Source organism: Pelmatolapia mariae, linkage group LG14 (assembly GCF_036321145.2).
Source record: "Pelmatolapia mariae isolate MD_Pm_ZW linkage group LG14, Pm_UMD_F_2, whole genome shotgun sequence".
NCBI lineage: Eukaryota > Metazoa > Chordata > Actinopteri > Cichliformes > Cichlidae > Pelmatolapia > Pelmatolapia mariae.
Window position 1 is genome coordinate 4335246 of NC_086239.1, and position 25966 is coordinate 4361211.

Sequence of the window (25966 nt, forward strand, 5' to 3'; positions counted from 1 at the left end):
CCATATTCTATAGTACAGCATTTTTATTACATAAATATATACATACATTTTAACACTTTAGTATTTTTGAAATATTTCACACTTTATCCGTACACAATACCATTATTATAAAAACACCAAAAACTCAAAGCACAAAGATTCCCCACACTCCCTTAACCCATGGCCTCTCCCGGAACCTTTAACTGGTGTCTGGATCCCTGGGGAAGCATTTGCCCAAACAGCCTGGAGAGGACACAAGAAAGAAAGGTGGGTAATCACATGACATAGTCTTTGCACCACCTTTATTTCTATGTTTTCGAGACACATTTGCCACAGCTCTCCTCAGTGGTTAACCTTATTTGCTCTCAGTAACAACCTTTCCTTTTCACAGACAACCACCACATTTCTTAATGAGGAGCAGCTGTGCAGGACCTGGAACCAAAAGGCTACCTACTGATTTTAAAATACACAATAAATATTCAATAAATAATTAAACGTCTGTGCAAATGTTCTTCATGTGCAAATCTATAGTCAAGGTGCAATGCTGAATAAAGTGCTAGATAAGGTGCTTTTAATAAAGTGCAACGGTGCTATACACCTTATAATATAAACAATCCTAGTAAGGGAGTCCTCTTCCTTACAGCACCACTTCATTTTCCTTCAAGCTTACTTGAAGCAAGTGAAGTAGTGCTGTAAATTAACAAACTGTGATAAATTGTATGTTTCTAATAAAATGCAGTAGAGTAGTAGTATATTAAATATTCCTTTGAGTGAGAAAATCATGCCATAAGTGCTTCAAATCAGAAAACAAATCAAAGGGGTAAAACAGAGGTGCAATCAGTTGTATCATTCTTAATAGATATATCAATTTCTCATTGGTTATATTATCTGGGTGTATGCTACATACATTTCCAGTAACACATTTAACATAGTATTAATTCCCAACATTTGTTTAATGTTAATAATGTTTAATTTAATAAGTTTCAATGGAATATGTGCAAAATTCCCAATCTGCCCACAACCTCTCCAACAAACAGGAAGGAACAGGGTAGAGATGATACAAACATAATATCCTTATAAATTATAATGTAACACTGTAGATCAACGTCCCTTAAAATATATAAAGCATGTACAGCAATAATAAAACACTATTGTCAGCATTTTCTTTCATTGTTTTCTTAATCAGCACAATAGTCTTGGTCTGTGCTGTCTTTTTTTACTAGTTTGCAGTTTCTGGACTGTGCTCTGTATACTGAGGAGCATTAAAGCCTCAATATTGAAGTCTGAAGTGAAATGTATTCAAGCTCCTTACATTACAATGACCTGGATGACTGAAAATCGAGCACAGCCTGCATCATTATTATTATTATTATTTTTTGGTGCAGTTCCAAGAGCTTAATTATCCAAAGCTGATGTTAAAAATGACTGCATATATCCACAAAACTGGACAAAATATACTTCAGATGTCCGTTGAAAACAGACAACTGAGGCAACAGTTCACACACTTTGACAACAATGTCTGATGAGTCTTGATTTCTACTGCTACAGCTGGATGGCAGGGTCAGAATAAACAACATTAAAAGCATGGATCCATTGTCCCTTGTATCAATTGTTCAGCCCTCTGCTTGTGGTGTAATGATGTGGGAATATTTTCTGGGCACCAGCTCAACATAATTTAAATGTCACAGCCCGCCTGAGTATTGTTGCTGATCATGTTGATCTCTTTCTGATGGCTGCTTCCTGCAGGATAATGGATCATGTCACAAAGATTAAATCATCTGAGTACAGCACTATGTTTAGGATACCAGTTTGAGATTATCTGGGATTATGTGTCACTTGTTATTTATGTGTTTTAATGTTGTGCACCATGTAATGCAGGCATGACTGAATTTCTGTTGTTCTTGCATAGGATTAATAATGGTCTTGAATCTTGAATATATACATTATCTTCAAACTGCAGGCAATATAATGACATATCTCTGTACCAGTGTCTCATGACACTGATTTCAATTTACTAAAGCCTTATAGCACTCTCTGGTGGCCATGATGGAAGGTTACTATGTGGTTCCAGTTCCAGTACCTGTAAAGTCAAATTGTTGACAAAGAGACAAGATTATATTTATTCTTACATAAATTAACTCCAAAGCCCAAACTGTTGTGCTCATTGCAATCATTTATTTATTTTTAGGCAGCACTTACATCACACATCAGCTTGTAATAAAAGAAAAAGTTGGATAAGTTGGATATGGCTCAGAGAAACTGTCAAGCACAGTATTGAAAAATGGCAGCTTGCCAACAAACGTCATAGAGATAAACATTAACATATAAGCAGCACTTCTTTTAGACAGAAAAGACCACCCTACATTTTCATGTGAAATGCAGTAAAGAATATTATAGAGATTGGCTAGTAATGATCTAAGCGCAGAATGATAAGAAATAAAATATAAAAATTACAGTATGGGAATAAAATCAACTACTCAGTTTACTGAGTTTAGTGGTGCAGCGGTTATCCATCCATTGTGGGTTAATTTGTGATTCAAAATTACCTATGGATGTGGTTGTCTAGCTTTCTGTGTCACCTATTTGATGGACCAGACCAATGACTGTATAAAAAGCTTTTGAACTCAACTAAGAAAATGATTGGACATGGGTCAAGTTTACAATACTGGTGACAAATCCAACTTCCAGCTAGACAGTGTTACATTTGCTTAAAATGTTTACTCTTTTTTTGCCTTCATTGGACGGAATGTATGTGTGTAAATTAGGCGTCCCTGATAACCAATAATGGTTGTTTCTTTCAAGAGTGAATATGTTTCAGAAATATAGAGCATACAATATTATAGAATCAGGCGATTATAAAATGAATGCAGAGATGTTGATTATACTTTGTACATTATATAATCAAATTAAGCAGTTAGCACGAATTTCCAGTTAATGGCTAATTACTGTGGCTATAGTTAGGGAAATGTTGTAAATTGCTGCCAACAGCAACAGGGTCCTGCATCTCTACACAATCACAGAGGTCAGGCTGATGTCACCGTCAATCTCCAGGGAGGTAACGGCATGCAGGGGGGTGAAACGATACTTGTAAGTATGGGTCTGCATCCCATTGGCCACAATTCGGAAGGAGTGAGCTTCACAACTTATAGTCAACTAAAAAGAAATAAAAGATCATTTTGTTAGTGAAATCAGTTTGTTTACAGTGAAACGAACAGCTAAAGATAGCACACTTAACATGAGACACAATAGAAACATTATAAGTTATACGGTACTCCAAGGTCAGATCACCTATAATTCTCCTTTATTTTATGTGAAGTCATGACTGAAAAGCAGTGTACCACAAAGCGATGTGACTTCTACTGAAACTTGTACAGTGTGTATGTTCAGAGTCGTACCGTGAAAGGCTGACCCCGGTGGAAAGGCATGGCACCACCACGCTCCTCGGAGCCCCACTGATCCCACTGCTTGGTATTTCGAACCACAACATTCTCATTGAAACGTGGGTTGTAATGCAGAGCGATGCCAGACTGGTGGCTAAGATTCACATTGAACCTGTGATGAAACACAAAATAACGCAATACCAGTGACTAATTAATTAATCATTTCTTTTGTAATTTAAGTCTCTAATTATACAGACAGGACAGTTTGGTTGCCAATTGGCTGGCGAAAATAGTTTTTTTCTTATTTTTTTTAAGTTTGTTTTTTCCTGGTAACAAGACTCAATTCAAGAGCAATGTTTGTTACTGTAGCTTTGGCAGATAATTTACATTTCAAACTGGAATGTCTGTTTTAGATGAAACATTTGAATGTGTATTTGATCACCTACAACCACAATTCTGGCTTCTGTACATTGGCTGTGTCCCTGTGTGGCACACAGATTACAATCAATCAGTCTATTACAGATACTCCTGATGTCCACTCATTACGTGTATACACCTGTCCACAGAATCAATGTGTTCTATTCCAGCCTCTCTTCTACTGTGGGCAAGACCAAAGAGCTGTCAAAGGACATCAGGAACAAAACTGTAACACGAGCGAGGCTAGAATAGACTACAAGACCATGAAGAATAAACTTGGTGAGAAGGTGACAACTGTTGGTGCGATTATTAAAAAATGGAAGAAATATAAAATGACCATCAATGCAAAATTTTGTCTCATTGAGAAGAGTGGTGGATCAGCCCATTGCTACACAAGAGGACCTTGGTAATGATCTGAAGGCACCTGGGAGCACAGTCACCAAGGACACTTTTGGTAACACACTACAAATCTCGGAGCGCCCACAAGGTCACCCTGCTCAAGAAGGCATACAGTCAGGTCCATAAATATTGGGACATCGACACAATTCTAACATTTTTGGCTCTATACACAACCACAATGGATTCCAAATGAAACGAACAAGATGTGCTTTAACTGCAGACTGCCAGCTTTTATTTGAGGGTATTTACATCCAAATCAGGTGAACAGTATAGGAATTATGACAGTTTGTATATGTGCCTCACACTTCTTAAGGGACCAAAAGTAATGGGACAATTGGCTTCTCAGCTGTTCCATGGCCAGGTGTGTGTTATTCCCTCATTACCCCAATTACAATGAACAAATAAAAGGTCCAGAGTTCATTTCAAGTGTGCTGTTTGCTTTTTGAACCTGTTGCTGTCAACTGCCAGGATGAGATCCAAAGAGCTGTCACTACCAGTGAAGCAAGCCATCATTAGGCTGAAAAAACAAAACAAACCCATCAGAGAGATTGCAAAAACATCAGGCGTGGCCAAAACAACTGTTTAGAACATTCCCAAAAAGAAGGAACGCACTGGTGAGCTCAGCAACACCAAAAAACTAGGAAGACCACGGGACACAACTGTGGTGGATGACCAAAGAATCCTTTCCCTGGTGAAGAAAACATCCTTCACAACAGTTGGCCAGATCAAGAACACTCTCTAGGAGGCAGGTGTATGTGCGTCAGAGTCAACAATCAAGAGAAGACTCCACCAGTGTGAATACAGAGGGTTCACCACAAGATGTAAACCTTTGGTGAGCCCCAAAAACAGGCAGGCCAGATTAGAGTTTGCCAAACGACATCTGAAAAAGCCGTCGCAGTTCTGGAACAACATCCTATGGACAGATGAGACCAACATCAACTTGTACCAGAGTGATGGGAAGAGAAGAGTATGGAGAAGGAAAGGAACTGCTCATGATCCTAAGCATACCACCTCATTAGTGAAGCACTGGGGTGGAAGTGTCATGGCGTGGGCATGTATGGCTGCCAGTGGAACTGGTTCTCTTGTATTTATTGATGATGTGACTGCTGACAAAAGCAGCACAATGAATTCTGAAGTGTTTCGGGCAATATTATCTGCTCATATTCAGACAAATGCTTCAAAACTCATTGGACGGCGCTTCACAGTGCAGGTGGACAACAACCCAAAGCATACTGCAAAAGCAACCAAAGAGTTTTTGAAGGGAAAGAAGTGGACTGTTTTGCAATGGCCAAGTCAATCACCTGACCTGAATCCGATTGAGCATGTATTTCACTTGCTGAAGACAAAACTGAAGGGAAAATGCCCCAAGAACAAGCAGGAACTGAAGACTGTTGCAGTAGAGGCCTGGCAGAGCATCACCAGGGATGAAACCCGGCGTCTGGTGATGTCTATGTGTTCCAGACTTCAGGCTGTGATTGACTGTAAAGGATTTGCAACCAAGTATTAAAAAATGAATGTTTGATTTATGGTTCTTATTCTGTCCCATTACTTTTGGTCCCTCAAGAAGTGGGAGGCACATTTGCAAACTGTTGTAATTCCTACACCGTTCACCTGATTTGGATGTAAATACCCTCAAATAAAAGCTGACACTCTGCAGTTAAAGCATGTCTTGTTCGTTTCATTTGGAATCCATTGTGGTGGTGTATAGAGCCAAAAATGTTAGAATTGTGTCGATGTCCCAATATTTATGGACCTGACTGTATGTATTGGACCGTCTTTAACTTGCCTGTGAACATTTTATTAATTCAAAGAAGGCTTGGAAGAAAGTGCTGTGGTCAGATGAAACCAAATTTGAGCTCTCTGGCATCAACTCGACCCACAATGCTTGGAGGAAGAGCAATGCTGACCCAAAGAACAGCATCCACACAGTCAAGCATCGAGTCAATGGACAGGCCACGTACTGTAAAATCTTGAATGATAACCTGGCTGAAGGAAGGATCCTTCAGCCAAATGCGTTGTGAATGGGTCTTCTGGCATGGCCAACACAATGACCAAAACATACACCAAGGCAACAAAGGAGTGGAAGAAGCACCTTAGGGTCATGTTAATGTGTTTCGTCGTGTTAGTGGTCTAGCCAGTCACCAGACCTCAATCCTATAGAAAATCTGTGCACAATAATGAAGGCAAGTGGCACCCAAAAATAGGAGTGGGTCAAAATCTGTGCTTTGTATGTGCACAAACCTGGTAACCAACTATAAGAAATATCTTACCACTATGCCTGCCAACAAGGGTTTCTCGACCAAGTACTAAGTCATGTCTTGCCTGGGGATAAAACTGATTTACTCAATGGCATGCAAATGAACTTCTAACATTTATGTAATATGTTTTTTTCCTATATTTTTTGTTGATATTGTGCTCTTCTCCATTAAAATGAAGCCACCATAATTCATTTCTTTGAAAGGGATCAAATAATTATCTCCCTCACTGTATAGTTTAATTCTTAATTTTTTCACTTCACATACATAGTTATGACTTTTGCTGTTAAATTGATATATGCTAGTTTCAAAGTAAATAAAGCAACATCTGATCATGAAGTCTGACCTCGTGGCACTTGGGTATACAGTTCCCTGGATGGTGATGGTCCTGCCAGGTCTTAGTCCACCACTGATGGCAGACCTGTATGGAACTGCCTGCACACAAGAAATATATATTATTTCAACAGCAAAACTGCAACTCTCTGACTACAGTTAGGTAAGATTTACCTTCTTAACATCCATCAGTTTACTAGGGACATCTTTAGGGTTAAAGGTAGGGTTAGGGACAATGTTTTAGCCACAAATAAATAAGAACATTTTTAGAAGCTAGAACGTTACCTTTCACAAAATCTCATGCATCCATTTTAATACTACTACAAAGAAAATTCACAAAGAAAGAACAATATAGCATCTTTAGCTACACTAAAGAGTAAAACAGTTAAATGTGGGTGATTAAGCATTTGGTCTCTCTCTTGTAAGTCCCTGTCATTTAATTAATGATTTTTTATTAAATGATTTAATAATTGATCAACATATTTATTTATTTATTCTGCCTTTCAGAAACCAGGTTGCAGCAGTTTGAATATGTTAAATTGAATAAATCAACACAGAGTCATACTAATTGTCAGCACATTTGAAGCAAAGGCAGAGGAGGAAGAGTAGCAGCAATCTTCCACTGCAGCTTATTAACCAACCATAGACAATACAGATTTTTAATTCATTTGAAATCCTAACTCTTAGCTTTGTACACCCGAACTGGAAAACTCGAAAACCTGTTTTATTTGTTGCTATCTAGACACCACCTGGTTCTTACTTGATTTTCTATCTGATTTCTGAGACTTTTTCTCTCATTTAGTATAGACAGTGGGTGATTTTACTATCCTTGTTGGTAAAATCACCCACTGTCAGCCTCAACACTGATTCTATTACATTTAACAGTATTCCCTGAAAAACTTATTTTGTCTGATAATTTCTTAATGACATTTAAATTTACAATAATGGATTACACACAGCATCCATACATCCATTTCCAGAGAGGCCCCGACGTCCCTCTCTCTATCCTCCTCCTCCATCTTATCTGGGGGAACACTCAGGCCAGCTGAGCAATATAATCTCTCCAGCATGTCCTGAGTCCTTAGGTCTCCTTCCGTGGGACACCTTGCCCAGGAGGTGTCCAGGAGGCATCAAATTCAGATGCCCACCTCATTTGGTGCCTTTTGAAGTAGAGGACTTGCAGCTCTACTCTGAGCCCCTCTTGAATGATTGAACTCATCACCCTATCTCTAAGAGAGCCAGCCACCCTTCAGAAAAAGCTAACAACATTCTACCCACAATCTTGTTCTTTTGGTCACTACCCAGATCTCATGATGATGAGGTGCAGGTATGTTATTCGACATGTCAGTCTTTTGCTCCTCTCTTCCCTCACTCGTAAGTAAGACGCTAATATGCTTAAATTCCTCCAATTGGGGCAGAAACTTGTCCCTGGCTCTGAGTGAGTGTTCCACCCTTTTCCGGCTTTGGACCATGGCCTCAGATTTGGAGATGCTAATTCTAACTTCTGCTGCTTCACATTCTGCTGAGAATCACTCCAGTGCGACCTGGAGGGCACCACCTTTGAAGCCAACAGAGCCACATCATCTGCAAAAAGCAGAGATGAGATTCTGAGGCCATCAAAGTAGAATTAGTTGTTTGACTAACTCAGTAACCTCTCCCCCAGTGATGGGTTAGTCCCCTCCTTGTCCCCAAACTGCTTTCTCTACAGAAGCCATGTCAGTGGGATTAAGCTCCTCAAAGTATTACTTACACCGCCCAACACCGCCCAACTATATCCTTAGCTAAAGTCAGCAAGCAGCACCCCCACCTCTAATATACACTATGTAAGTAAAATACTGCCCCCCCCCCCCCCCCCCCCAAAATCACCTAACGGTTTTCCAGAAGAAAGAACACATACCAAAAGTTTTTATTTCCATGGCCTCACCAAACTCCAGAGACTGTCCTAGGCACTAAAGGAACTGCACTACAGTGGTTTGAATGCTATCTAGGTAATATAATCCAATGTGAATCCAATTTATAGAGTTCCACAGGGTTCTGTGATGGTCCTAGTTCTATTTGCATTTCATGCTTTCATTAGGTAGTATCATTAGAAGGCATAGACCTTCAAAAAGCTTGCTGAAGATACAAAAAATTGTGTCCTTTATATATTTTTCTTTTGATGCAGTTTGTGATGTGTGTGTGTGTGTGTGTGTGTGTGTGTGTGTGTGTGTGTGTGTGTGTGTGTGTGTACGGGTTCGTACTATCCTGGTGGGGACCAAAATCTGACTTTTACTATCCTGGTGGGGACTTTCTGCACCGTGGGGACCAAAATCCAGGTCCCCTCGGGGTTGAAAGCAATTTTCACACTCAAAATGCGGTTTTACTGTCAGGGTTACAATTAGGTTATGGTTAGGTTTAGGGTAAGGGTTAGGGTTAGGCATTCATTTTTAATGGTTAGGGTTAGGGTAAGGGGCTAGGGAAAGCATTATGTCAATGGGATGTCCCCACGAGGATAGCAAACCAGACATGTGTGTGTGTGTGTGTGTGTGTGTGTGTGTGTGTGTGTGTGTGTGTATGTGTGTACGGGTTCGTACTATCCTGGTGGGGACCAAAATCTGACTTTTACTATCCTGGTGGGGACTTTCTGCACCGTGGGGACCAAAATCCAGGTCCCCTCGGGGTTGAAAGCAATTTTCACACTCAAAATGCAGTTTTACTGTCAGGGTTACAATTAGGTTATGGTTAGGTTTAGGGTAAGGGTTAGGGTTAGGCATTCATTTTTAATGGTTAGGGTTAGGGTAAGGGGCTAGGGAAAGCATTATGTCAATGGGATGTCCCCACGAGGATAGCAAACCAGACATGTGTGTGTGTGTGTGTGTGTGTGTGTGTGTGTGTGTGTGTGTGTGTGTGTGTGTGTGTGTGTGCGCGCGTGTGTTTCAAATGACTCTCCAACTCAACTAAGAAGGTTTTTGTTGCTGTCACCACAGCAGATGTTACAAACTGGAACCTGACCACGATACTCACTGGTGTTACAGGAGGAAATCCAGGCTGTGCTGGGAATCCAGGCTGTGCTGGGAACCCAGGTTGTGGTGGAAATGCTGGACAAGAAGGGAATCCAGGCTGGGGTTGAAAGCCTACTTGTGGAGCAAACGCAGGCTGAGCAGGAAAAGCTGACTGTGCAGGAAATAAAATACAAAAAGAAACCACTTTGTTCTCACTGTTCTATAATATTCTTGATTATTTATCAGGTTTAAGATTATTCAAACATGAGCACAAATACACAACCAACTATGCTGCTATATTACTTATGCATTTCAAATAAACAGCCAATAAATTGTGTAAACTTCCTCACCACAGGGCTCTGAAAAGCAATGGAAGAAATTTCCACTTTTCCACCCACTGAGATGGTGTCAACCTGGTGAAATGGCAGGCGATGTCTGTACTCCATAAAGTGGCAGCCATTGATGCTGAGCTGGTAATAGTACATATGGAATTAAATTTGTGTCTAATTGTCCGAACAGTAAAAACTATTTTTGCACAACAATAGATTTTAGAGAAAGAATCACAAAGAAGAATATTTTAAGAAATTCTAGTTTTTTTAAATAAAACTTTCAATACAATAAATAGATTTTTATGATATGAATGATCTGCTCTACACTTAAATAAACACACAAATACAGTAAAATGAAATGTCTTATCTATTTATTTATTTATTTACATAACTGAGTAGATCATATTAATCACCTGGTAGAAGTCCCGGGTGACAGCAATGACAAGAGTGAAAGAGGACCCAGCAGGAAATGGGGAATTGTACTTCCTCTCTTCATTGCCCCAGCTCCCATTCTGGAAAGTGTTGGTCACCACATAATGCTGACTTTCATAGCGTGGGTTAATGTGGATAGCAATGTTCGCACCAGCCCTGGAACCACACTGTAGATTCACATGGAACCTGTGATTAAGAAAGTGAATAAGAAGGAATATATGGGTGTATTAAGTGATTATATTCACAGACAACTAATGAGTATAAGTTGTAATTTTTAAGTTTTAGGAGTTTTTAAATGACTGTACTGAGTAAAGAACTACAAATTAACAAAAATATTCCCTACAGTGGGGCAATTATCTACTGATGAATTTGTAAGTAACAAAGAAATGAACAGTCTGTACTTTTTATTTTACTGGAGAGAAAGAGAATAAACAAAGATCCAGAAAAAAACATAATACATAAATATGACCTAGTAAACCTTTTCTGCTTTTCTGTTCATCCAAACATGGCAGGTTAAGGTAATGCTAAAGAACCTAATTTTATTTTCATGTGAGCACAGCACTTTCTCCTGTGCCTTGTCAGATGTTGACTGGCAAACTTAAGTTGGCCCTGTGCAGTGCCTTTGAGCAGGGGGGTCACCCAAGCAACTGCATTGTGAGGTCTGTGGACAACACCAATTCAATTCAATTCAATTCAATTCAATTCAATTCAATTCAATTTTATTTATATAGCGCCAAATCACAACAAAAGTCGCCTCAAGGCGCTTTATATTGCACAGTAGATCGCACAATAATAAATACAGAGAAAAACCCAACAATCATATGACCCCCTGTGAGCAAGCACTTTGGCGACAGTGGGAAGGAAAAACTCCCTTTTAACAGGAAGAAACCTGCGACCGGTTGGGGTGAGAGAAGGAAAACAGGATAAAGACATGCTGTGGTGGAAGAGAGACAGAGATTAATAACAGATATGATTCGATGCAGAGAGGTCTATTAACACATACTGAGTGAGAAAGGTGACTGGAAAGGAAAAACTCAATGCATCATGGGAATCCCCGGCAGCCTACGTCTATTGCAGCATAACTAAGGGAGGATTCAGGGTCACCTGGTCCAGCCCTAACTATATGCTTTAGCAAAAAGGAAAGTTTTAAGCCTAATCTTGAAAGTAGAGATAGTGTCTGTATCCCGAATCCAAACTGGAAGCTGGTTCCACAGAAGAGGGGCCTGAAAACTGAAGGCTCTCCCTCCCATTCTACTTTTAAATACCCTAGGGACAGCAAGTAGGCCTGCAGAGCGAGAGCGAAGTGCTCTAATAGGGTGATATGGTACTACAAGGTCATTAAGATAAGATGGGGCCTGATTATTTAAGAGCTTGTATGTGAGGAGCAGGATTTTGAATTCAATTCTGGTTTTAACAGGAAGCCAATGAGGGAAGCCAAAACAGGATAAATCTGCTCTCTCTTTCTAGTCCCTGTCAGTACTCTTGCTGCAGCATTTTGGATTAACTGAAGACTTTTCAGTGAGTTTTTAGGACATCCTGATAATAGTGAATTACAGTAGTCCAGCCTGGAAGTAATAAATGCATGAACTAGTTTTTCAGCATCACTCTGAGACAGGATATTTCTAATTTTAGAGATGTTGCGCAAATGGAAGAAAGCAGTCTTACATATTTGTTTAATATGTGCATTGAAGGACATATCCTGGTCAAAAATGACTCCAAGGTTCCTCACAGCATTACTGGAGGCCAAGGTAATGCCATCCAGAGTAAGAATCTGGTTAGAGACCATATTTCTAAGATTTTCAGGGCCGAGTACAATAACCTCAGTTTTATCTGAATTAAGAAGCAGAAAGTTAGCGGCCATCCAGGTTTATGTCTTTAAGACATTCCTGCAGTTTAACTAATTGGTGTGTGTTACCTGGCTTCATGGATAGATAGAGCTGCGTGTCATCTGCATAGCAGTGAAAATTTATGCTATGTCTTCTAATGATACTGCCTAGGGGAAGCATGTATAATGTAAATAGAATTGGTCCTAGCACCGAACCCTGTGGAACACCATAATTGACCTTAGTGTGTGAAGAGGACTCTCCATTTACATGAACAAATTGGAGTCTATTAGATAGATATGATACAAACCACTGCAGTGCAGTACCTGTAATACCTACAGCATGTTCCAATCGCTCTAATAGGATATTATGGTCACTGGTATCGAACGCTGCACTGAGGTCTAGCAGGACAAGCACAGAGATGAGTCCACTGTCAGAGGCCATAAGAAGATCATTTGTAACCTTCACTAAAGCTGTTTCTGTGCTGTGATGAGCTCTGAAACCTGACTGAAACTCTTCAAATAAGCCATTCCTCTGCAGATGATCTGTTAGCTGTTTGACAACTACTCTTTCAAGGATGTTTGATATGAAAGGAAGGTTGGAGATTGGTCTATAATTAGCTAAGACAGCTGGGTCTAGGGATGGCTTTTTAAGTAAAGGTTTAACTACTGCCGGCCTGAAGGCCTGTGGTACATAGCTGATTATTAGAGATAGGTTGATCATATTTAAGATCGAAGAATTAATTAATGGCAGGACTTCTTTGAGCAGTTTTGTAGGAATGGGGTCTAAAAGACACGTTGATGTTTTGGAGGAAGTAATTATTGAAGTTAACTCAGAAAGATCAATTGGAGAAAAAGAGTCTAACTTAACATTGATGGTACTAAAAGTAGCTGTAGACGATATTACATCTGTGGGATGATTATTGGTAATTTTTTCTCTAATGATAAAAATTTTATTTGTGAAGAAGTTCATGAAGTCATTACTAGTTAACGTTAAAGGGATTGTTGGCTCAACAGAGCTCTGACTTTTTGTCAGCCTGGCTACAGTGCTGAAGAGAAACCTGGGGTTGTTCTTACTTTCTTCAATCAGTGACGAATAGTAAGATGTTCTGGCTTTGCGGAGGGCTTTCTTATAAAGCAGCAAACTATTTCTCCAGGCTAAATGATGATCCTCTAAATTTGTGACACGCCACTTCCTCTCCAGCTTACGAGTTATCTGCTTTAGGCTACGTGTTTGAGAATTATACCACGGAGTCAGGTACTTCGGATTTGAGACCTTAGTTTTCACAGGAGCTACAGTATCCAGAGTCGTACGTAGTGAGGAGGTAAAATTTTTAACAAGATAATCGTACTCTGTTGGAGTAGCGTTCACTGCGTTCACCACAGTGGTCAGGCTAACCGCAGGGGGATAACGACACTTTCTCTTATTCAGAATCATGTATAATGATAGGTTGGTGACACATGTTTTTATCTTCCACATTCCTGCAGTCCCACACAAGGTCAAGGTCTGTGTAAAGATTGACCTGACACACTGGTATGTTGTTTATGTTTGAGGAGCATTTATTGCAATAGCACATATGTAACATTTATATGGTTTGGCACCCACTCCACCAGCTTTCCAGGTAGTCTCCCGCACACACCCACCCCCCCTTCTGTTGGCTCACACGTCGCTATATATCAGGGAGAAACCTCATTAGTTGATTCTGTGCACCTGTTTGCCAACCTCCCTGCACTGCCCCTTGAGCTCACTGCACCACCCCTCCCCTGCAGCTGAGCCAGGGACCAGGCCTGCCAAGGTCTGCCAAGGTCGAAGCTGGGTCATGTTCACCCACACAAAATTCAGACATTAGAAGAGTCATTTTTTTAAACAGAGAGCCGACCCAGACTTCCTGTTTTGGGGTTCTGGACCCTGCATATCAGATCCATGCCTTTTTTTTTTAAACACCTTGGCTCATGTGATGAGACACATGATTAATAGTGACCTCTTAAGTGGTTGTCCCTTAACACAGATGTGCAACGGTCTGTATGGGCTATCAACTTTCAATGAAACAAACATAACATATGTTTTCTCACACAGTAACTTCTTACTGTATTTACTTTTGTTGCTCCTGCCCCAGACACATCTGCCCATTGAGTGGACTGAACACTCTCACGTGGTTTTGGTGACTTAATTACTTCTGATTGGATCTTGTCAATCCAGAACATTTTCATCTCGTTTTTATTTATAGATGAAAGTGTTAATGTCCCCCTGCATTAGTTTTTATTTAGTTTTGTCTTGTTTTGTGCAAAAAAAATCGTTGTTGACGAAAGCTTTGAAGAAAATTATTGGTTAACAAATAAAACACTTCTGCTGATAAATAAAGGAACAAGCAGACAGACCTGTCAGCCCCAGGTAGGACACGTCCACTGACAGTGATAGACTTCCCCTCCTGCAGACCACCTTGGATTGACCCAGTGAAGGGGATTATCTAGAAAGAACATGGATAAACATCTAATTACTGGCTTTATATTTTGACTGCAAAATCTAATATGCTACAAAAATTAAATAAATGAAGTTAGAATGCCACATAAACCAAAGAAACAGTGTCATTTTGTTACTGATCATTCTTTCTTTTCTTTCTGATGGATATATAGCTACATATTTTGTAGCTACTTTGTTTCCTGAAGGTGCTCTTTGTATCACTTTCTTAACTTTTTAATATGTGTGTCTCTTCCTTCATGAATGTCTGTTTTTATGTTGGCAGCAGTTTAATAGAAGAAGAACAGGCTGGCAAAACTGACATGAAAACTCACATCTAAGTTGGAAAAAATATTTGTGAACTTTAATTTGTTCAGTTTTGAGAATATTTTGGTACACAAAGTTGCACAGTTGTTGATATCATACAAAGAAGAGCACAAATTATTTGCTTCATTCTAAGGTTTTTTTATGGTGCAGATATATTTTTTTCACAAATTCCAACTGGGCGATGGCTGTTTCTCGACTGGCGCTAGACTTCAGTGTACCATCAGAAGAGCTGGAGATTGCGGGTTCCAATATACTCTGCATTGACTGATGCCCCCAGAACTCCAAACCAATGGAAAGGGATATATGACTAAGTAACTTGTAAATGGTGAAAACATAATACCAACAACAAGTTGCTAAATGGTCGGACTATAGGCTTTATAAATATATATACATATCAGCATATACACACAGGAGGAAGTGATTGAAAAACATGAATTAGGCTAAACTCATTGGGGTGGGAAAAAGCAATAACACTCTATTTGAGCACTCAGTTATTCCTTATTACAAACTTCATTCACACACACACACACGCCAACAGGAAGCCTCCTCAACCTAAACATGGCAGACTTTAACCTAAAAATGCAGCCTGGTCCCAGTGTAAGGACCTCCAGGACCTCCACAGCAGCCAGCAGTTGGCACTCACATTAAAATAAATAAATAATACATTTAAAAAATGTAGAGTCCAGAAAAGAAAGTGTTTTATCGTCTCTCCCTGGAAAAAAGATTTTCACCCCAATGACACCTTTACATAGATATACAAAGGACAACAATAATAAATGTTATCGGCAGCAGCATAATTATTATTATTAGTGTTATTATTATATATCTGTTCTGCTACTGATGATGTACTTAGAACCAAAGAAGGGGGAAAGGCCTCAAAAATGCAAAAGGATGTTGCTGCTGTTGCCACTTCCTGCTAAACCGTCATGCATGAATTGCAACTTCACTATTATAATCTGATCTTATAGGAAGTGGAATATAGAAATAATGAATACCATTTTACACAAGAACATCAGAGAATAGCTGTGACTTTAATTATTGATGTTCTATTATTGATAGAATTTTACACGCTATATGTTTAGTTTAAGTTGTGTGCCGTGTGTGACACCAGTTTTAAAGCCAGTGGTTAGTCTTAACCGCACTGTTTATTGCACTTGGTTTGTTTGTGCGTCGCAGATGTTTAAAAGCAAATGTATTTACTTCTGGGCCACATGTCCAAATATGAATTCTGCTTTGGCTCGATATTTTACAAGCTATATCCATATCGGAATAACGCAAGTCGGTTTGTTTTCGAACTTTCTTTTTATCCATATTCTGCGCATCTGTTTCCCATCTAACCGCTGCACTGGAGCCAAAAGTCAAGACGCCTCATGTACTCAAGTATCTGCATGTGTCTTTTCTTCCCTGAAAACCTCGAGGCCAAAGTTCACTTCAGCGTTTAGATTCAGGAAGCAACAGTGTACACTTCTTCATTTACGCTGCTCGCAAGTGAACATTTTGGAAAGATCGGAAAGTTTTACAAAACAAAACTTTTATGATGCGCAAAAAACCCAAAACGTTTTACTCTCATACGTATAACCAAGCCGACCAGCGAGATCTAAAACTCGCACTGCCTGTTTGTGTTGGCTGCGTTCACCTGGCCTTGCGTAACGGACTAACGGAACAGCCGTGAGAGCGCAGAGGAGTATTCTTGCCGTCCGTAAAAGAGCGAAAAGTCTTAAGATGAACATATTTTATTCTCTTACCGGGTTGTAAAAAGGTGACTGCTGATAAAAAGCCATATCCCTGAACGGAAACACGGAGATTTGTTGAGCTGTAGAGTATATGCTGCGAGTTAGCCCACCCTTAGGTTTCGTTTTTCCTACAATAGGCGGTATTTAAAGGTTTTTTTTTGCAAGCTGAAGCCGCTCCTGCCAGAGTCCCCCACCAACCCGCCCCTCTTCTTCCTGGCGGTATTTAAATATGATGAGTCGTATCCGTTTCCCTCAGCATTAACATCCGATTTAACTGCAGACTATCAAGCCTCAAACAAGACTCTACAACACACACATTCATACACACAGACAAATTTTCAATAAAAAAAATCATTTCACTACACTGTAACTCCAGCAGCAACTTAAAGTTACGTTTAATGGCAGGCCATCTCCAAAGCTTTAACTTAATATGGAAAGAAAATAATGGCTCTGTATTATCACTGTGGGAAAAATGATTTGGACTAGCACACACTTTTGTGCAATGATGCTTTCTTTACCACCACAGGATTTAATGACTTTTACAAAAAACAAACAAACACTTGCTAAGCAACACATGACAGATGTTCAAAGTTAGTGTGAAATTCTACAACATACTAATTAGAGATTTGAAACTTACCAGTTTGTAATATTATCATCATGCTATAATAATCCTTTATATATGTCTGTATGTTTGTTCCAGATGACGCGTCAATCTTCATGAATCTTAGCCTATATAAACTACATGTGTAATAGTGTAATATACTGTATGTAATCGTTACCTAAAGTGTTGGATATGGTGTGCTGGAGTTTTGCTTAAAAGAGCACTGATGTTATTACTATAACTTTTCCTGCAAGCAGTTTTATTTTTTATATATTTTTAAATTGATAAATGACCAATCATGTGCGTCAAAGGAGTGGACTGCCTTCACATGAGGTCAAAGAAAACATTACCACACCAGATAACACACAAGATTATATATATAACTATGTGCGTGTGTGTGTAACTGGAAAAGTTAGTGTCAAAGACAAACCGTCTTACAATAACAGAGGAAATGACCAACATCCTGTGAAAGTGAAAGGGGCAGGGTGTTTACCAGAATTAAAAAAAAATAAAATAAAATAAATAAATAATAATAATAATAATAATAATAATAATAATAATACATTTTATTTGAGGGCGCCTTTCAAAAACCCAAGGTCACCTTACAAAAGAACAACATTAATAAAATAAGCAATAGTCATAAAATACATAAAATAAGTTAAAATTGCAAAGCAGAACTTGACAACAGGTAAAATCAGCACTAAAGCGAATAAGCCAGTTTGAACAGATGTGCTTTGAGCTGTGACTTAAATGCGGGAAGAGAGTTTATATTTCTTATGGCTGGAGGAAGAGAATTCCAGAGCCGAGGAATTCGGAGGAACACCCCATCAGCCTCGTATAGTCAAACTTTGGCGAGTAAAAGCTCATTTCAGCCTATAATAATGGAGACAAGGTGAGTTGTTTTCATTCAACTTTAGTTAAAAACAAAAATATGGAACAATTCCTTAACCCGTAAAAAGTTCGCTTTAACATTACATTACTAAACAAAAAAAATACGTACACTCATGAACACCATGAATTCGCATTTTTTTTTTCTTTTGAATTTGGAAAATGGCATTCCTACTTCTGGTCTCTCAACCTCTTACTCAATATGCACTAGGACTGATTACATTGCACCTTATATTGCACCTGCTCCTTTATACTGCACCTTACAATATATATAATTGTATACAACTCTATATATCGGTGTATCTTTTATCGTTTATTCTAAAGTAATTTTAATGGAAAAATCTACATATTGCTAATGGAGAGTCGCCAAACTGTCTTTCATTGTTCTTGTAACAGTGACAATAAAGATCTGCCTTATCTTTGACTTTGTGAGCAACTTCCTCAGACTTCCTCAGACTGTCAGCATATTTTTTGCAGAGTTATCCCAACTAGTATAATAGCACACCAAAGCTTTCTCCCGTAATGTCCACCTGTACAGACAAAAATTGAACATTAAAGTTTTTAGCACTCTTTAACACACGTTATTCCTTATTAGCATTAAAAGCAAAATTAATGATTTGTCCTATAATAGTTGGCATAAGATCCACCCTCCCACGACCAGGAACTGGATAAGCAGTTATAGATGTAAAATAAATCTTTTTCATTATCATTCGGAGACACAAAAGTACAATGTACTATGTTCTATTTAGATGTAATTTTACAGGCTATATATTTAGTTTAAGTTGTGTGCCGTGTGTGACACCAGTTTTAAAGCCTGCGGTTAGTCTGCAGTTTGTATTGTACCTGATTTGTTTGTGCGTCGTAGATGTTTTAAAGCAACTGTATTTACTTCTGGGCCACATGTCCAAATATGAATTCTGCTTTGGCTCGATATTTTACAAGCTATATCCGTATCGCAATAATCCAAGTCGGGTTGTTTTCGAACTTTCTTTTTATCCATATTCTGCGCATCTGTTTCCCACTTTTGGCTCCCACTGGAGCCAAAAGTCAAGACGCCTCACGGACTCAAGTATCTGCATGTGTCTTTTCTTCCCTGAAAAGGGAAGCCAAAGTTCACTTCCGCGTTTAGATTCAGGAAGCAACAGTCTACACTTCTTCATTTACGCTGGAAACATTTTGGAAAGATCGGAAAGTTTTACAAAACAAAACTTTTATGATGCGCAAAAAACCCAAAACGTTTTACTCTCATGCGTATAACCAAGCCGACCAGCGAGATCTAAAACTCGCACTGCCTGTTTGTGTTGGCTGCGTTCACCTGGCCTTGCGTAACGGACTAACGGAACAGCCGTGAGAGCGCAGAGGAGTATTCTTGCCGTCCGTAAAAGAGCGAAAAGTCTTAAGATGAACATATTTTATTCTCTTACCGGGTTGTAAAAAGGTGACTGCTGATAAGAAGCCATTTCCCCAAACGGACACACGGAAGATTGTTGAGCTGTAGAGTGCTCTGAATTTTGCGAGTTAGCCCACCCTTAGGTTTCATTTTTCCTACAATAGGCGGTATTTAAAGTTTTTCTGCAAGCTGGTTATTTGAAGCCGCTCCTGCCAGAGTCCCCCACCACCCCGCCCCTCTTCTTCCTGGGGAGCAAGCAGCAGGCGCACCCCGTAAATGGAGGGCGCGCTTACTCCACGCAAATGGGCAATAGAAAACCAATCGGTGCCTACGCAATCCTAAAAATGAGCTGACATGATGTCGGAGCAGCATGGGTGGGAGCAACTTTTTTTTTTTTTTTTTTGCCGATGCCCATGATGCCGGTTTTGTCCCAAAAACTGATTTCCAATGTTTTCGTATGTTTTTATGTGTAATATCTTTACGTATGTTGGTAAATAGACTTCGGTGAACAGGGTTTACAAAGGGGTTAAATATAAAATTTTAAAATGACCTGTTTTTCAAGTATCTTTATAACTTAGTGTTACTGTACTTACATTATAACCAGTCCGGTCCTTTTTGTCCACTTAAAATATGTTTACATAACTATTGTTATGTTTGTTGCACTGTCAGCTGTCCTCTTGGCCAGATTACTCTTAAAAAAGGAATTTTTAATGTCAACAAGATTTTTGTAACTGGATAAATAAAGGATATATAAAAGTCACTGCCAAAAACTGATTGCAGCTTCTACCTTGTTACAGGAATGTTGTTTGTGGCTCAAAATGACTTGATATCATACACGAGGGATACATTTGTCATATGTTTCACATATTATTGACCAAGTTATTTATAGCAGTTTAAATACAAGAATTCAGTTTTTGGCAAATACCAGAAATCAGTTTTTGGCAGACGACCATTTCTAGCACAACACCGCCCCCATCATGATGCTTTCTTCACCACCACAGGATTTAAGGACCTTTGCAACAAACAAACACTTGCTAAGCAACACATGACAGATGTTCAAAGTTAGTGTGGAATTCTACAACATACTAATTAGAAAATTCAAACTTACCAGTTTGTAATATCATCATCATATTATAATCACCATGGTGTATATATGTCTGTATGTTTGTTCCAGAACTTCTCCTAGATCAGTGATTCTTAACCATGGGGAATAGGCCGCGAGTCACACCTTGAGGGCCATAAAAAACTTTTAGTTTTACACCTCTGGGCCGCGGGACATCAGAAGTTTGTAATTGAAGACACCAGGAACTACTGCTATCCATGAAAATCTCAGTTACAATAAAGCTTCCCACCGCTTGGTGGGAGTTGTTCTATCAGCCTTAATAAGCAAGCAGACGACACTCTGCCTGCCGTTTGCAGTTAGCAAAAGATATGGAGAAGTTTTTAAATAGCAAAAATGAAGATGAAAGTGACAAAACTCCAAGGCAAGGGTTAGGGTGACTGGCATCATTAGACAAATTCTTGATCGTGCAGGAGAAGCTAAATGGACCCACTGTTTTCTCCACTGTGAAAGCTTTGCAGCAAAAAAGATGTCACCAGAGTTCCACGAGGTGATGGATGTAAGTGTGAAAACTATCAATTTATTTAAAATAATGCCGTGAACTCCAGATGTTTTGCCAAGCTTTGTGAGAACATGGAAGCAGATCATGTCCAGCTGCTCTACCACAGTGAGCTAAGATGGCTTTCAAGAGGACTGGTCCTCAATCATTTTTTGAGCTGAGGAAAGAGGTCTTCTCTTTTCTGACCCAGAAAATCTTCTTTTGCAAATTCTTATGCCGACTTAAAGTTCACAGCTAAGCTTGCCTACCTCTGGGACATTTTTTCACTGCTGAACCAGCTGAACATCTCACTTCAAGGGAGAAACAGCAACATGTTTTTTGTTGCAGACAAAGTTGAAGCTTTCAAGAGGGAACTTGCTTTGTGGACTAAGAGGACCCAGGAAAAGAGGATGGACATGTTTCCACTTTTGTCCCACATCTTGGAAAACTCCCCTCAGGTGAAGATCAGTGCCTCTGTCTGTCAGCACCTTTCACAACTGACAGAGTTGACAGATGAATATTTCCCTGAAGAGCCCAGAGAAGGACACATGTGGATTTTGGACCCATTTTCTGTGGATCCCACTGAAAATGATGCTGCTTTGCCCTCACATCTGGAATCCCAGCTTCTGGAAGTTTTGTACCGATAGCACTTAAAAGTTGCAGTGGGGACATGGGCTCCTTCTGGATTACTGTGTCAAAGGAGTACCCATGTCTGGCACTGAGAGCTGTGAAACTCCTTCTCCCATTCACAACTACGTATCTGTGTGAATCAGACTCAGAGCAACACTGGAAGCTACTCTGAGAGTGAGCCCCATTCCACCCAGACTGGATCTGATTGTGTCTCAGAAGCAGGCTCAAGTGTCTCATTAAGAGGTGAACACAGAAGGGGAGTTGCAGCTTGCCAAAAAAAAAAAAAGACTTGTGACTTTTTGTTGGTTTTCATTTGTCTTAAATATAACGACTTATGCTATACTTAAATTTAGACTGTAATTATTTAATTGTTTCTTGTGTGAATCAGACTCAGAGCTGTAAAAGCTTTTTTTTTTACAGGAAACCTTTTTACTTGAAATTACATGCAAATACAAAATACCTTGAAGTTGGGCAAGACTAAGTGACTCCAGGGCTGAAGTTTTAACACACGCAAGTCTTCTTTTCTGTCTGACACACCTTTAACATTCTGTGTTTTAATATTGCTGAACGCATCACTGTCATCAGGTTGTGTGCCGATTGCCTTGAAACATGCTGTTGTACAACCTATTATTAAGAAGAAAAATCTTGACCCTAGTGCTCTCTCCAGTTACAGGCCAATTTCCAAACTCCCTTTTATGTCTAAAATTTTGGAAAAAGTAGTTCTTAAGCAACTTCAGTCCTTCTTAGATGTTAACAATATTGGTGAAAAGTTCCAGTCTGGTTTTAAACCTCGCCACAGTACAGAAACGGCTTTAGTAAGAGTTTTTAATGATTTACTTTTAACTGTCCACTCGGGCTGCTCTGTGGTCTTGGTTTTACTTGATTTGACCTCTGCATTCGATATGGTTGATCACCACATTTTATTATCGAGACTGGAGCATGTTGTTGGTCTCAAAGGCACAGTACTATCTTGGTTTAAATCATATCTTTCAGAGAGGACTTTCTCCGTTGCTATGGGCCACTACTTTTCTTCTTCTGCCCCTATCCGCTGTGGTGTGCCTCAGGGGTCTGTTCTTGGTCCTACTTTGTTCTCCCTGTATATGCTGCCTTTGGGCTCTATTTTCAACAAATATAACATCTCCTTCCACTGCTATGCCAACGACGTCCAAATTTACTTCCCCCTGAACTTGGATGTCTCTGACCCACTACAACCTTTGTTCAACTGTCTTCATGATGTTAAAGTTTGGCTATCACAAAACTTTCTCACTTTGAATGAAAATAAAACTGAAGTAATTGTCTTTGATAGTCATACCCCTCTGGGTCAGTTAACAGACACCCTGGTCCTCTTGCCAGCATCTCTCTCACACGGTAAGAAACCTTGGAGTGTTTTTGGATAGCTCTCTTAAATTGGAGAAGCAAGTGTCCTCAGTGGTAAAAACTAGCTTTTATCAGTTGCGTTTGATATCAAAGGCGAAGCCCTATATTCCTTTAAAAGTACTTGAAAAACTTATTCATGCATTTATCACCTCTAGACTGGACTATTGTAACTCTCTATACCTGGGCCTCCAACAATCCTCCCTCTACCGCTTGCAGTTAGTTCAAAATGCTGCTGCACGCTTTCTGACAGGTACTAGAAAGTATGATCATATCACCCCAGTTCTAGCTAATTTGCACTGGCTCCCTGTCAAACACCGTATAGATTTTAAAATTCTTTTGTTTACTTTTAAAATTTTAAACAATTTGGCACCCAGTTACCTGACTGAACTCCTCTGCTTGTATAACCCCAGGAGGGCACTAAGATCATTTTGCCAGATGCTCTTAGAACAATCTAGATCCTGCCTGAAGTCCAGAGGTGATCGGGCCTTTGCAATTGCAGCACCTAGACTCTGGAATAGTCTCCCCGCTTCTATTCGCACTTCTGAGTCTATACATTCTTTTACATTGCGTCTTAAAACTCATTTTTTTACTTTGGCTTTTGGATCAAATTAGTTTTAACTATCATCAGGCCTGTTTTATGTCTGTCACCTTTGATGTTTGTTGGTGTGTTTGTTGTTTGTTTGTTAACTTTTAATCTCTTGCTGTTTTTTTGCTGATTGTTAAGCACTTTGATCAACCCTGTTGTTTGTAAATGTGCTATATAAATGAATAAACCTGAACCTGATTCATATACCATATCTACATTTATGATATGGTTTAATTGTATGTGGTGTCTTGTTTGTCTGGATCTCTTCATGTATCAATCCACTTAAGTAGAAGTTTTATTAGAGTTGTTTACATACAGTAAATGAGCATAAGTGACGGAAGTTGTTGGTTACCTGGATAGAGTGTGGTCCTTGTAATTGTGCAGGATTGGAGATACACCTTCTCTGCCAGTTTCCTTGCCTTCAGAATGGCTTGATAGCCACCCTGATTGTCTGATATTTGCTTTGGGAAATGGGAGGGCAGTCATCTAAAGGGCAAGCTGTATCTCTCAGGTCCTGTGTCAGGCTTTTGCTGACTTCGTTTCCTGTTTCCTACAGACATAATGATCTCATATACTGTTTATGTGCTGTAGTTTTTTTAGACACTTCTTCAGAACAGTGTACAGCATGCCAGGATGTGCCAAATGTCAGCTGATAGCTCTTGTGAATCATCTTCTTGGTGCAAAAATACTAAAAATAAAAATGACCAAAGACACTGTTTTGTACCTGTCCAACTGTGGTATCACCCAAATACCCTCATAGAGTGTCTACAAAATACATGTAGACGGGTTAACCAAACTTGCACGCACACTCGAATGTCCTTGAGAAGATACAGAACTGGTCCAGCATTCTATGACAATGACAAAAACACAACTTCTTTCTAAATGCAAGGTTCAGTTATGGACTGTTTTCCAGTACCCCGGTGTACACTTTTCCAGAGAAGCTGAGTAGTGTGATTCCCCAAAATTGGAGCACACCCTCTACTCCCTCTTCTTAAAGATAAGAACCACCACCCAGAAATCACTTATTTAAAATTACAAGTTTGTCTAGCTGCTTGTAAGGAAAATATATTTAAAATAATAAAGGTGGGTTAACACTTTTGTACAGTATTGTAAATGCAGCGGTGTGAAAAAGTGTTTGTCTCTTCTTGATTTCCTATTTTTTGTATGGCAATGAGTCTTTGACGGCACTGTGTAGGAGTTTTGGCCCACTTATCTCTGCAGAATTGCTCGAGTTCAGCCACACTGGAGAGTTTTCCAGCATGACCGCCTTTTTAAGGTCATACCACAGCATCTCAGTTGGAATCAGGACAGGTGTCAGGATTTGTGTCTTGGATGAGAGAAGGAGGACCCAAACACTGGACTCACAGGTAGGTGAAGGTTGGTGTTTATTGTCGACGGAGTGAACAAACAGAACAGAAGTAGGAAATGGCTGGCTGGCTGGACGACTGACTGAATGAATGAAAGACTGACCGACAACTGACTGACTGACCTGACGGAACTGAACATACACTCAAAAAACAGATTCAGGTCCTTCTTTCAAAGAACACATACAAATTTTGTTAGTTGTTCATAAATGTAATTAAAAAATACCAAATTAATTTGGTTTTCTTTGTGTAAACTTAACATTATTCTAAACCAGCAGAGGCTGATTCTGAACACAAAATTAATGAGTTTGTTGGGGCACTGGCGGTAGGGGGAGTACATTTTTGCACATGCGCATTTGTATACTCAAAGTAAAAAATTCAAGCCCTTCTTTAAGCTGAAACATTTTTTTTTATCTCACTCAATGCAAATGTAGCAATCCAGTGTTACTGCAATTATTATTCGTGTGGTGAACCTAAATTATTTTCTCTCAAAGCAGTCTTTGTTACAAGAACACAAAGTTATTGAGTTACACAACGGTCAGCCCTCTTCGAAAATTTTGCGCTCTTTCAGGATCACCTAAATGAATGCAGCTGCTCTTGGCCTCTCTGTACTTTTTGGATAAAACTACACCTTCAGGTAAGGTAACATATTAATTTTTCATATAACCAATTGTGTATTTCTCTATG

The 25966-nt window shown here is 39.4% G+C and overlaps 1 protein-coding gene across 2 annotated transcripts; it reads right to left on the reverse strand.

Annotated features, from left to right (window-relative positions):
* Positions 1 to 2140: 2140 nt before the first annotated feature.
* On the reverse strand, positions 2141 to 19965 carry LOC134641465 (galectin-9-like). 2 transcript variants are annotated; one of them, XM_063493897.1, is made up of 8 exons: positions 19759 to 19965; positions 14707 to 14795; positions 10487 to 10691; positions 10095 to 10214; positions 9767 to 9916; positions 6777 to 6865; positions 3375 to 3531; positions 2141 to 3132 (listed from the first exon to the last, which is right to left on the reverse strand). In XM_063493897.1, exons 1-8 carry the CDS (start codon positions 19792 to 19794, stop codon positions 2986 to 2988), a joined length of 993 nt encoding a protein of 330 aa, XP_063349967.1. In that variant the 5' UTR covers positions 19795 to 19965; the 3' UTR covers positions 2141 to 2985. The 2 variants fall into 2 exon arrangements, with proteins under 2 accessions (XP_063349967.1, XP_063349966.1); XM_063493896.1 differs by lacking the exon at positions 19759 to 19965 and adding an exon at positions 16858 to 16988.
* Positions 19966 to 25966: the final 6001 nt, after the last annotated feature.

Excerpts from the sequence above, each read along its gene's own strand:
- LOC134641465 (XM_063493897.1), bottom strand. The coding sequence starts at position 19,794 with ATGGCTTCTTATCAGCAGTCACCTTTTTACAACCCG. Across the intron at positions 10,215-10,486 it reads TCACCCGGGACTTCTACCAG|CTCAGCATCAATGGCTGCCA; the intron begins GTGATTAATATG and ends TACTATTACCAG. Across the intron at positions 3,532-6,776 it reads GTATACCCAAGTGCCACGAG|GTTCAATGTGAATCTTAGCC; the intron begins GTCAGACTTCAT and ends GTTTCATCACAG.